General features: G+C 42.1%; 1 protein-coding gene and 1 long non-coding RNA gene across 9 annotated transcripts in view; one reads left to right on the top strand and one right to left on the bottom strand.

Annotated features, from left to right (window-relative positions):
- Positions 1 to 5774, top strand: part of tmem121ab (transmembrane protein 121Ab) — a 51508-nt gene extending 45734 nt beyond the window's left edge. For 6 of the 7 annotated variants that reach the window (XM_037087357.1, XM_037087358.1, XM_037087362.1 and 3 more), the window contains one exon: positions 2734 to 5774. In XM_037087357.1, coding sequence (XP_036943252.1) covers positions 3609 to 4553 — 945 coding nt within the window. In that variant the 5' untranslated portion in view covers positions 2734 to 3608 and the 3' untranslated portion in view covers positions 4554 to 5774. Of the gene's footprint in view, positions 1 to 2036; positions 2509 to 2733 lie in introns of those variants that run through there. The other variant, XM_037087361.1, reaches the window with a different exon arrangement.
- Positions 1 to 12878, bottom strand: part of LOC119013036 — a 122887-nt gene that overhangs the window by 105809 nt on the left and 4200 nt on the right. The gene's annotated exons all lie outside the window — the stretch shown is intronic.

Raw genomic sequence — 12878 nt, 5'->3', positions numbered from 1 at the left:
CATATGGAGTAATCCAAGTCTCTTGTAGCCGATAATCCCACATTGATTTGAAAAGACAAGATTTTAAGACTTGACGCACTTCTTCAGATGGGGTGCATGCAAACATTTTTGGCTTCAAAAGGGGTGTAAACAATGTTTTGTCAAACCAAGTTTGGGATCTCAGGGCTTCCTGGGACTTATATCATGCCAGACAGGCTGTATGAAGCAATTTCCCCATCCACTTCTTTTTTTTTTTTGAGGAGATTGCTGCAACGCCGTTTTGCTGTGAAGCTCCAGAAATGTTTTTTGTGGATTACGCAACTTCCCCAGACTTTTCCATCAGCACGAGGTTGATCAGATAATGACTTTAAATATTTTTGTGAATTCATCCTTTAATCCCTAAGCTCTGCTATCTTTACGGAAAAGCAACACTAACTCACTGCAGTGAAACTTTAAATTAACTTTAATTCACTGTCTGGATGTCAACCAAAATTCGCCCACACTGTGCTCCCTGTGAGAGTGGTGGAAGATTTAGCGACAGCTACTGTACTGACAGAAGTTTGATGGTCACTTACTGTATGTGTGGTTACTGGAGCGCTGCCAGTCCTTTCTTTGAATGACAGAGTCACATCTTGATTCAGAATACACCTCAGCCGACAGAAACACTAATGTGATTTATTTGCGTTCCACTCGAGGGGCCCAGTGACAGGAGGAGCAGACACAGACAGAACAGAACAGGACACGGCGACAAACTCTCGTTTTCCAGTGAAGCTCACCAAAATCAGACAGCTCGGCTCCTTTACTGGGCCTTGTTTCCTCTAAATGCTAATATTTATACACGCCGTGTTATTTATGGATGAGGACCGTGTGCAAGGCGGGCTCCTGCTGGCTAGTTAAGCACTCAGCATCTGTACACCTTCTCTTATTTTATTATTTATTTTGGGGAAAGTGCTGTAAACATCTAACTGGACTGTTGATGAGAGGCCCCGCCTGACCCAACCCGTCACACGCTCCAACACACACATCAGCTGGAATACTAAACAGGTCAAAACGGAAACACCTTGAGACATCAGTCAAACAAAATTACACTGTTATTGAAGCTTGTGAGTGGAGCTTCAGCTGAAGCTCATGTAAAATCTATGGAAGGTTTTCGTTCTCAATACACAGTTTGAGCTCACGAGAAGGGTTGTGCTGCACACACACTGCAATTACTTGCAGAAATAGTAGATTTGATTTAATGTAAAAAGAAGTAATGCATATAATAGCAGTAAAAGTAAGGAATGGAAGGTACAGAGCAATAAAAAGTAACTCAGATTTAGTGCAGGTTTCACCTATTGACGTTTGTCTGTGAGCATGTAAGTGAGTCATGCTGCTGAGCTTTCTCACTAGTTTTTATCTTTGGCAATACTTACACATGTGTTCTAGTGTATTTTGTGGTAATGTGTGGTCTGATGTCGCAGTTCCTTCAGGAGACAATAAAAGAACCTTAACGTAGCCTTGAAATGTATGAAAGGAGAAAAGCTATAGAAAACAGCAGGGATAAGGTGCATATCTATATAATGCATATGTATGTAAGTATAACATGAATAAAAAGACGGAAGTATAAAGGCAACAATGGCATCGAGTGAGATGCTGTGTATAAGCAACACATTTAAACTGAATATAAATACAAATAGATAATATATACATAAAAGCCATGAGTATACAAATAGTGTGTGCTATCTGACGCTGACTCAGATCTCATATCTGTTGTTTTCCTATAGTGTGTTGACATTTTATAGGAAGGGTTTGGCTGAAATGACCTTCAACTAATATTGCATTATTCTGATGAACAATGTATGCATGTCTTTTGAAATCTTCTCAAAAGCACTTAATAAATGCTCCAACAGGGCGACAAAATCATATATCCCAATATTTATTGAGACAGTAATCTAAGAATGACACTTAGTAGTTTCACAAAATATCAACACAATGAATATTAGAGTATTAGAATGAGTAGAACAGTCTGGTAAGTTCAGAAAATTGTATTACTTTATTGTAATTAAACCTTTAATATTGGTATATATATATATTTTATGTATGTATGTATAATGTATGAAATATTTAATATTAATATTTTCACGTCACGAAACAACAAAATCCATGATCGAAGAATAAAATAAAAATAAACTGCATTCACACCATTTTCCCAGTGCTCAGGCCCAGCAGGGACTGGTGAAAAAATCCTGCCAGATTTACTCAAACAGTGCAGGAAATGAACTATCGGCCATCCACACTGTCGGCATTGAGGATAAAATGCAGTACCAAGTAATGCAGAAAAAAAAAAAGGTGCTGAGCCGTTAGCTTCGATATGAGACTTTAAAATTGGTTTCCACAATTTCTTGTAATAAATCCTCTATTAATTTAACTCCCGGAATTAAAACTGCTGGGCGTTATGACCCCAAATCTGCCGAATATGATAACATCATCGTCGGAGCATATTGAGCCATGCATCCAGCTGCCGTCTGACGCGTGGCAGACAATAGAGAGGTAATGACATCCTGAAGCAGTCCAACTGTAGCATGTGCAGCATCTTCTGCCCTATCAATAGTGGAACAGGCTATATTTGAGCCAAGCTGACACATTACTTGGCTCCTCGTATGTGGAGGGCCGTTGGCAGTGAAATCTGTGTTATATGGCCCAGTAGTGCTGACAGGTTTCTTTCTCCTTCTCCCCTGCCCTCCCCCTCTTCTCTTTATTTCTCCCTCTTTCCAGGCTGTGGAGAGGCTGGCACGTGGCGAGAAGGAGGAGGGGAAGGATGGATCTTCAGCCCGGTGTAAGAGCATCCCCCCAGGGAGGCCGGCGTCGGACGCAAGGCCTCATGGGCCGTTGACCTGCTGTCTTCTGTGATTTATGGCGGCTGGGGGCCTCTGGCCACTGCAGACTCCTCTCCTCGCTCTCCTCCGTTTCCCTTCGCACACACTGCGGGAGTGCAAGGAGCCACACACACTGCACCACCGGCTACAGGAGTATCCAAAGAGGGATTTCTCGCCTGTGCTGAGCTGCGGCGCAGGCGCGCACACATCCACCGCTTCCCACACCGTCTCATGCAAAAATAAACCGCTCCATAAACATTCCTCCGCTGCGGCACCGTGTCCCGCAATCCCATCACACGTGCGTTAGACAGAGCCCGCTCTCAGAGTATTCTCCATTCAACTGTGCGCGGATTACCATCAGTCATGGTGTGTCAGCTGTAGAGCCCTCGGTGTAGCCGCTGCTCACAGGCAGAGGCGGATCAATGGAAGTGCGCTGAGTAACGAGGTGACGTTCCTGTTTTCACATGGTCTGAGAGCAATCAGCAGGCCGCACATCTCCGCTGAATCCACACACGTCACAGCCCCTGCACTGCAATAACCATCCTCCTCTATGGACTGTTAGTGCCGTTACTTATGGTATTATTTAAATATTCGACACACTAGCTGGACATTTGCTCCTGTGCACACCAGAGCTGTCAGAGCACCTTAAATACCCTTTTATCCCCCTGCTGCCGTAGAAGGTCCGGAGCACACACAGTGCCGTATTTACCTTCTGGACTATTATTGCTTTTGAAAGCTGGGGACTGAGAGTGAGAGCCAGCAGGTGCCCTCGCCATGGTGTTGCCACCACCAGACAAACGCCACGTGTGCCTGACCACCATCGTCATCATGACCAGCATGGCCTTCATGGACGCCTACCTGGTGGAGCAGAACCAGGGTCCCAGGAAGATCGGTGTGTGCATCATCGTGCTGGTAGGGGACGTGTGCTTCCTCATAGTGCTGCGATACGTGGCGGTGTGGGTCGGCGCCGAGGTGCGTACGGCCCGACGAGGATACGCCATGATCCTCTGGTTCCTGTACATCTTCGTCCTGGAGATCAAGCTCTACTTTGTCTTCCAGAATTGCAAGGCAGACAGGAAGAGCTTGGAGACAGTGGCCCGGAAGGCTTTGACATTACTATTATCTGTATGTGTTCCAGGCTTGTACTTGGTTCTAGTGGCTCTGGATAGTATGGAATATGTGAGAACTTTCCGTAAGAAGGAGGACATGAGGAGTCGTCTGTTCTGGGTGGCTCTGGACCTGCTGGACCTGCTGGATATCCAAGCCAACCTGTGGGAGCCCCAGCGGACAGGCCTGCCCATCTGGGCCGAGGGCCTGATGTTCTTCTACTGCTACATCCTGCTGCTCATCCTGCCCTGCGTGTCGCTCAGCGAGATCAGCATGCAGGGGGAGCACATGTCGCCCCAGAAGATGATGCTGTACCCAGTCCTGAGCCTGGTCACCATAAACGTGGTCACCATCCTCATACGAGGCGTAAACATGGTGCTGTTTCAGGACAGCCGCGTTTCCACCATCTTCGTCGGGAAGAACGTGGTGGCCATCGCCACCAAGGCATCCACCTTCCTGGAGTACCGCCGGCAGGTGAAGGAGTTCCCCCACCCGCAGAACGCCATGGCGCTCGAGCTGCAGCAGAACTCTGTCAGCCACACGCAGCCGCTGCCCAACGCCACCAGTTTGCCACATGAACCTTCGCCCGCGCAGGACGTCATCGACACATGACCGCCAGTGCCGGAACGAGCTCTGGACCATTAGAAAACTGACTGCTTTTTTTATGAAAGCAACAGGAGTGGAGGTAGATAGAGAAATCAGCTGCATGACAGGATGAGATTCTGCTCTTGTCAAGCCCACATGAGCTGCTGTGAAACCATAAAAGAGATTTTCAGCATCACCTGCCTGTCAGAACATACTGTAAACCTACACTTGATTCTCTGAGTGCAGCGTGCAGACTTTAGAGATCAAGTCCGAGGTTTTTATTGTGCTATGGTGTTTTTAATTGTTTCCAATGTTTTAAAAGTTCAAACTTTTATTAAGAGACAATCTCCACGCTGCACAGCCCGGTGACATTATGTTGTGTAAAATGGACGGCTGGTTCCCCCCCGGTGAGTATCTTGTATTTTTTAAAGGTCACTTTTTCGACAGTGTGGCATTTCCTTTGAATTCCAGCACCAAAGGACAAACCACTCAGTGTGAAGCGCTGACGGAGAGGAGGGGCAGAGAGTGACAGGGGTCAGTCATGGGGGGCAGACCGTGCTGTGCTGCAGAGCGAGGCTGGTGGCAGACGAGTGCGATTCCCTTCTGTGTTTGCTTCTGCTGAGAAAGGAGCTCTGTGGGAGCCACTGCCTCGGTCAGCACCGGAGCTCAGCACTTACACCAACCACTGCAGGCATCCAAGCGTGTGTTTTACCCTGCGTGTATCTGTGTGTGTGTGTGTGTGTGTGAGAGTGTGTGTGTGTGTGTGTGTGTGTCTGAGAAGGCACCTATGGAGTGTGTATGCCATGTCTGCCACAGGAGGTTTAGGCTACTTGAAATTGTATTCGGAGCAGACGCGAGTGAGGTCGGCGCGTGTGGTGAATCGCAAATGAGACAAAATACGTAGAGATGTCAGAAGAAGAAAAGAAAAAGAAAAAAAAAAACAATCTGATTTTATTTCCGTCCTGTACATTCCTATAAAAGCTAGCTCAAGCCTTGACGTCAGAGAATGCAGAGATCAGAGTCCACAGAGCGCCTCACTGAAGAATTGACAAAAGATGAAAACAATAACATGCGAACAGAAAATACTTTTTTCTGATGTTACTCAGTTTATTATCCTGATTATCGTTATTATTATATTATTATTATTATTATCATTATTATTATTATGTACATTCTTTACTTGTTGGAGGCAAATGATGTTTTAATAAAAGTATAAATAAAAGAATAATGACAAGCGCATGGTTTCTTTTTCTTAATTGTTCATTGTTCTTATAGCTAAATCGAGGAGTGCTCGGTGTTCCAGTTATACTTGATGGTGACACGATGGCAAAGCCACTTCTGTTGTGTTTTTGCAGGGAAGCATCCACACAGCACATGAATATTTATGCTGCCTTGTCCTGGACCCGTGCATTCATTTTCTCCCCCGCAGGCTACCACGTTTTTGGGAAGGCAAGCATTGAATTTAACCTTAAAAACGTGACAAAAATGTAAGAACCTATTCTCAAATTGTTTCTCCCTGCTCCTCTCTCTTTATCGCCTTCCCCCCGCTTGCTGTATTGTTCCATTAATCTTCTCCCGCCATCAGTTATCAAACAGAACTTTTGCAGCCGATGAATCGCCTTTCTTGCTTTTCATGGAGGCTTTTTATTAACTGACCTGTGTGTGTGTGTGTGTGTGTGTGTGTGTGTGTGTGTGTGTGTGTGCGCACGGCGAGATGAGGAGGAGAGGTCAGCGGCATGGGGGGAAGTCGCTTATCTGTCGACAGGTTAACGAAGGTTAACTGCTGATCTCAGCTCGCAGAGACGCACTCAGACTCTGAACTGCCCTCGCTCCATTAACGGTAACTGTCAGAGTGACAAAGAGGCTGGGTGATCACCGCCGGGCCGACTCTTCTCTTTACTTGACATGATGTCGGACATTTTTAAAGAGATGATTCAGATTGAATCCATGGTTCTGGCTGGACTACAAAGACCAGAAGCTTCAGTCCTATTTTAGATTACAATAGGTGCATTTGACTGCATTTTAAGGGGTACTCCACCACTTTTACACAGGTCTTGAGGAGTACAATTGCATATGTGCAAAAAGTAGAATAAAGCTTTTTGTGGCTGCAGAGGAAGCTGCAGGCAATCTAAAAAAAAATGTCCTTCAGTGATGTCGCTTAGTGGCCAAGCTGCATTGTAGGCAGCAGATTATGATTTAGGAGGAACGTGTGGGGAAAAAAGGGATATCGATACCTTGATTATTTGTTAGTAAACTGTTCATAATGAGTCCAACAGTATTATGAGAGCAATACTAGACTAGAGCACTGGTTTTTAAAACCTGCTGCCTACATTTCCCACAATGTACCTTGCCTCTGATGGAGCCACAAAAGGCTTTGTACTACTGTTTTTCACATATGCTATAGCATTACTATGACATGTTAACACACTTTAGTATGTAAAATTGGTGGAGTTACCCTTTAAATTTTGGTATTGTATTACTGTGTTACTGATAACATTCAGACAATAAATGTGGCATTCCCATTTCCACATTTTTGACCCAACAAACATTGAAATTATTAATTCACAATGATAATGTTTTTAAGCAAGAGAGATACTTTCATGCTGCACCTTTCTAAAAGCTCTGTCGATGCGTTATTTAAAATAAAATGATCTGCCCACATAGGGACATTATTAATATGACCTTTGCACGGCTAAAACTTCGGGTAGAGGAACGATGTAAGCAAGTTTGCTCACCGTGCTGCCAAATACCCTTAGCCAAGCACAGACAGCCTTTGCAACAGCTTAATTATATTTTTATTTATATTCAGGTACAATTCTGCTCGGTTGGCAAATTGCTGCAGCACCCGAGTTACGGTATATCTGCTTACTTACAATTTAGGTGGTTTTTTTGTTTTTTTCAAAATATGCATAATGCATGGAGAGTAGACCTCACAAAACCTTGTTCAGGAAGAAACTACACAGAAAGTATTCTCAGTGAAGTGCTGATTTCATTCCCCACGCCCACTACATTCAAGCTCATCAACCAACCAGTCAATTAGGGATCCGTTCGAGGGCGCACAGTCTCTGTATGAACCCTTCTCCTGACTCGCTTCTGTAGAAACATATTGACTGTTCTTGGCGTTGGAGTATTAAATATTTCTGAGGTGCATCTCTGAGGGCACATCCTGTTCATTCTGTCTGTTTTCAGTTCAGCTCCTGTCTTACAGTTACTCTGCACCACAAGGCCTCATTACAGACTTACCAAATATAGTATATTATGGCTTTGAAGTAAGTTTTTGCCTTTTGCTGAGGATTTCCTGCCGCTGAATTCTTCACCACGCTCGTGCTCAAAAAGTTCATACGGCACGTCTCATTTTTCTTTTGCCGAGAGTTTGAGAGCAACAGAACACAATAAAAAATACAGAGAGAGGGAAAAAAGCATTAAAGAAAGAGTTATTCAGGATCATTCGGTTCACAGATTTAACCTTGTACTCGCCCAGTGCAGCTCTGAGAGCTGCGAACACAGGGACATTACTGAAAAGTCAAAGCACAACCGTACGTGGTAAGACAATCACAGGAGTCTGAAACTAGCCTCCGAACAAAAAGCCACAGCCAAACCTATTTGGAAAAGAAAACTAATTTCAGTTTTTGCACCAGAAGTGCAACACTGAGCAGAACATTACCAATCCAGAAAAAAAAGTACCACTTCATTGATTTTGCTTGAGAGAAAAACTAAGGAACATTTGGGAGAGTTTGTGCATCTCCAGTCCCAGAACTCTAATCTCTACATCTCAAGTATAACAGAAAATACACCTGGTAATAAATTTAACATAGTGATTGTTTATTTCTTTAGCATCCTCGCTGTAGCTGCTTTGTAGAATGATATCCGTACTTAGAGAAAACTATGCCCTGTTCTAAGTTTGCTTACGGGTTTTTGTATGTTTGCTTTTCTTTTTTTTGACATGCTATCATCTAATGATTAAATGATTAAATTAAAATCAAGCACTCACATTAATGAAAGGCTAACTCCACCAACTTTACACAGAGTACTGCTGCATTTGTGAAAAAAAAATAGTATAAAGCATTTTGTGGCATGGGAAGAAGCTGGCTGTAATTTTAAAGTACTGCCTTTAGTGATTTACAGCATTAAACGGGGCGATAACTCTGATTCTGTTGTATCAGTTTTTGGTCATTTCTTTGAAACCTTTCCAGTCTCCAAAGTCTCCAGCAGTGTTATAGGAGTGCAACGTTTGACCGGTGCACTGCTTTACCCACAGTGCAATTTAGCCATAGAGTAATACCACTGGAGGGAATTCATAGCTGCTTCTGGAGTTACAAAAGGCTTTATTCTATGTTTCTCATATGCAGTGGTGTTGCCCAAGACCTTTAAACACACTCGCTGATGATAGAATAGCACTGATGATAGTCTGTAAAGATGTGGGCAGAGCTGTCTTGATTTTCCCTTGAAATTCATCTCTTTAAATTTCCTGCTACAGGGCAGTCCAACTGAAGGGTCGAAAGATGCAGTGGGCGGTGAGCATCCCGATGTTAGAATTAAGTTATAATGAAGCGGAATTATCATTGAGATGAGACAGAGTTGATGGTCTGACTCAAGGACATCACTTTTGCGTCACTGAATAATTTGCTGTCCGGGGCTGTGGTCCATATCGTTCTGTTAATCTGTTTGTCACTGTGCCTAAAGTCGCTGTTTTTGTATGCAAACACTGTATTGGTGTGAATCACGTGTCTCCCACGGGAGGACACATTACTCCCCCCAAATTATAAATCCCTCAAAATCTTGTCACCTCGCACATTTTATCGTCACATCCAGGCCTTTCTATTTAGAGCACCCTTGTTAGCGGGGACAGCAGTTAATCTTGGTTTGACTCTGTACAACATAAACAAGTAGATAAAAAAAGAAAAAAAAAATGTAATTACACACCTCATGCACCACAAAATGATTTGTTAAATGTAAATAGGCTATAACTCTAAATGCTGAGACAGCACCGGTATTATCTCTTAACTGTAAAAGACCCGGAGACGCAGCACTGTGAGGCGACTGAACGTCGGAGATTCTGCCGTCTAAAGAGTAAATTCTGCAGAACTAGTTCCCGGGACTATATTCGGTACCTTTGCGTCCAAAGAGACTGCATCGTTGTTATGGTCTGATCACAGCTCATTGTTAGGCTTACAGCATAATACCGCTATTGTTTGAATAAATCTTGTCGGCTCAAGTGGTTGATGGGGGAAAAGTAAATGGCAAACTTGTGGATAGAATAAATTACCTGTGGCTGCCTCAGCAACAGATCACCTCTCTGAGACCCCCTGAACGGAGGAGGGATTCATCCATAAATCACCAGGCCTTCAAATCAGGATTGCAATTGTGCTTTTCTCCATATGTAATAAGTCGGTAAAAGCGCTTTTTTCGCCCACAGCCTGTGATTTACTGTGTATCTATGACTTCCTGAAGCACTTAGTCTCAGCAAAATTAAATGAGAAACAATCAGATGTCTGGTGTTTCCACTTTTACAAACCCTCCTCTGACCACTTTGCATTTGCTGTAAGAGTATGTGCTCTCGGTTGTTTCACTGCCTTTTTCCTCTCTGCTTCACACTTGTTAGTAAAAGTCTCTGTTCTCACACCGTAATCACTTTGTTGGCCACACACCCTGTCAACTGTACTAGCCACTGCGCACAGTCATCTATATGGAAATCACTCTTTGAGGGAGCTTCCGTCATAAAACGGCTCCAAATTTATGGTCCACCCCAGGCATGGTCAACAAACAGTGACCTTCTGTCCTTCCAAAGGGTGCCATAAGTAGGTGAGGCACTGAAACTGAGTACATTTATTATGTACACGTATTATGTATTTTCCTCTAATGTCACTTTACGCCGTAACTACACTATATTTACTTTACTAAATAAGATGTTAACACATAAAACACATGAAAATGTAAAAGTACAGTTGAAACCATTAGTAATTTAACTGATTTACTACTACTTCCCTCGCAATTCTTCAGCGTTCCCTCACAATTTGTTTGGGTTCTCTCGCAATGCCCTTGAGTTTCCTCACAATACTTTAGCGTTCCCTCACAGTACTTTGACAAGGAAAAACTTTTAAGGGAAGACTAAATAATTGCGAGGGGGCTTAAAACATTTTCTTTCACAAAACTGTCTTTGCAAAAGCCTCGCAAAGTATTGCAAATGTATTGAATTGGACCCCAAAAGTAGTCTTAAAAACATTCATATAATTGACCATCTGGGGGACCTGGATCAATTGATTGAGAGCACATAAATTAGCGACTGCATTGATAATCTTTCTGCATTTTAACGCAAAAATATTTCATGGTTCCTGTGTCGAAAATGTGCAGATTTACTGCTTTTTCTTTTAATTAATGAATAGATAAAAGTTTTAAACATTTTTATTTATCGTTAATAATTTTGAGGTTTGAAGGAATTTCTAAATCAGTCAGTGAACAGAGAAAATAATCCGCTGATTAATCCTTAATTGAAATAATCATTAGTAGCACTCACATACAAAATAGCTAAAATTGGCTACCTCTCAGCCAACTACAGCTTCCTGCTTTAAAGCAAAACTCTCACCAAAATGCAACCTAGGCTTTTTTTTTTTGTGAATGTATACAAGTTAAAACTTTGTGTAAAAGCATAATTATGATGAAAGAGGCACTTTAAGATTCACTGTATTTTTGTTTTTCGGGTCATTTTCAACAGGAGTGCTACAGGCACTTTTACGATAGCATCAAAATCACTATTTTTAAAACACTAAGAAGGCTCGACACAACATGAAACTTTGCTTGTGGTTTCACCAGGGTCTCTACACATGAACACGAGCATTGAGAACATTGTGTACACAGAGATTACTAAAAAGAACGTTTTTGAAGGTTTTCGATCCCTGAGTGTGACCTAACAGGAAGGCTTGAGGAGTGGTCCACCATTACTCTCCTTCCTGGATTTTGATGCTAGCATAAGAGTGCCCCAGCACTTAACTGAAAAATGGCTTGGCCGAAAATGAAACTACAGTAAATTTTAAAAGTGCCTCTTTTATAGTAATTACGCTTTTACACAAAGGTCCCACTCATATACATTAACAAATAAAGCCTTGGTTGCTTTTTGGCAAGAGTTTCACTTTAAAACAACTAAGATGCTATCGCTAATTTGCCCCAAGCATTCTCACTGAAAATACGGTAAATCTTAAAAGTGCCTCTTTCATCGTGATTATGCTTTTACACAAAGGTTTGACTCGAGTACATTCACAAAAAGAGCCTAGGTTGCATTTTGGTGAGAGTTCCACATTAAATGTTAAATGTTTAATCTTTCACAATGTTTTACTGGCACTTTTATTTGAGTAAAGGCTCTGAATACTTCCTCCACCACTGTGTGTTTTGGTTGATGACTTTTCTGCAAATGAATATTTGCATATTCACAGCTCTCCATGACAATTACTAAAGAGGTGTTTTTTTTGTTTGTTTGGGTTTTTTTTGTATCTGATGCTGTGGGCTCCTCCTCAGACAAAATATTCACATCGAACCAAAAGCAGAATGTTGCCATGGAGTCTGACTACAACTTGAGTCTCATTATTTTCGGCCTACATTTGTTCCCAATTTGGTAAATAACACCATTAAAAGTACGCTGAATTAAATATAAGCAGATTCTGTTAGTTTCGTTGGATGTATAGACCACTATCCCTGGATTACTTTGATGATGAGGGAAACTGTGACGATTTTAAGGCAACAGCAGTCACAGAGGAAAAAGAAGATGATTATTAGACCTACATTTGGTGCCAGAAACACAACACTGAATGTTTATGCTAAGCTCTATGGCTGAATGGATGCTATACAGGCTTTACAAGGTGGTGATATGCTGCATAAATAACTCAATCATCAGAATACATTTAGGATTCTATTTTTTTTTCTTATTTATATACTTTTTAAAAAAATATGTTTATGCATTTGTGCTACAAACCACAGATATGTTGACAGTTCGCATTTCTTTATGTTAAAACTTTGAGGTTAAGTTTTCAGTTTCATGTTATGACACTGCTGGGTTAGAAAATAGGCTTAGGATACCTACTTTTGACATCACAAACACAGCCGGATATGTTCCAAGGTCTTGTAAAAACAGAAATGTAGAGATTTTTATAACCACTAAAAGTCATTGCGAGGTCTCATTTAAAATGTCCAGTGGTGTCACACTTAAAAATGTTGAAATATTGTCTCATAAAGAAGGATGACCCTGTTAACGCACCCAAAATCCAGAACTTCTCCAAGTTCAAGTCATGGATTTCTTTCAGTTTATTTGGAGCTTATTTAAAAAAAAACAAAAATGATGAATGATGGAGTAATGCAATATCT

Source organism: Acanthopagrus latus, chromosome 22, assembly GCF_904848185.1.
Source record: "Acanthopagrus latus isolate v.2019 chromosome 22, fAcaLat1.1, whole genome shotgun sequence".
Taxonomy (NCBI): domain Eukaryota; kingdom Metazoa; phylum Chordata; class Actinopteri; order Spariformes; family Sparidae; genus Acanthopagrus; species Acanthopagrus latus.
The sequence above is the reverse complement of the archived record's forward strand: the minus strand, read 5'-3'. Positions and strand labels throughout refer to the sequence as shown.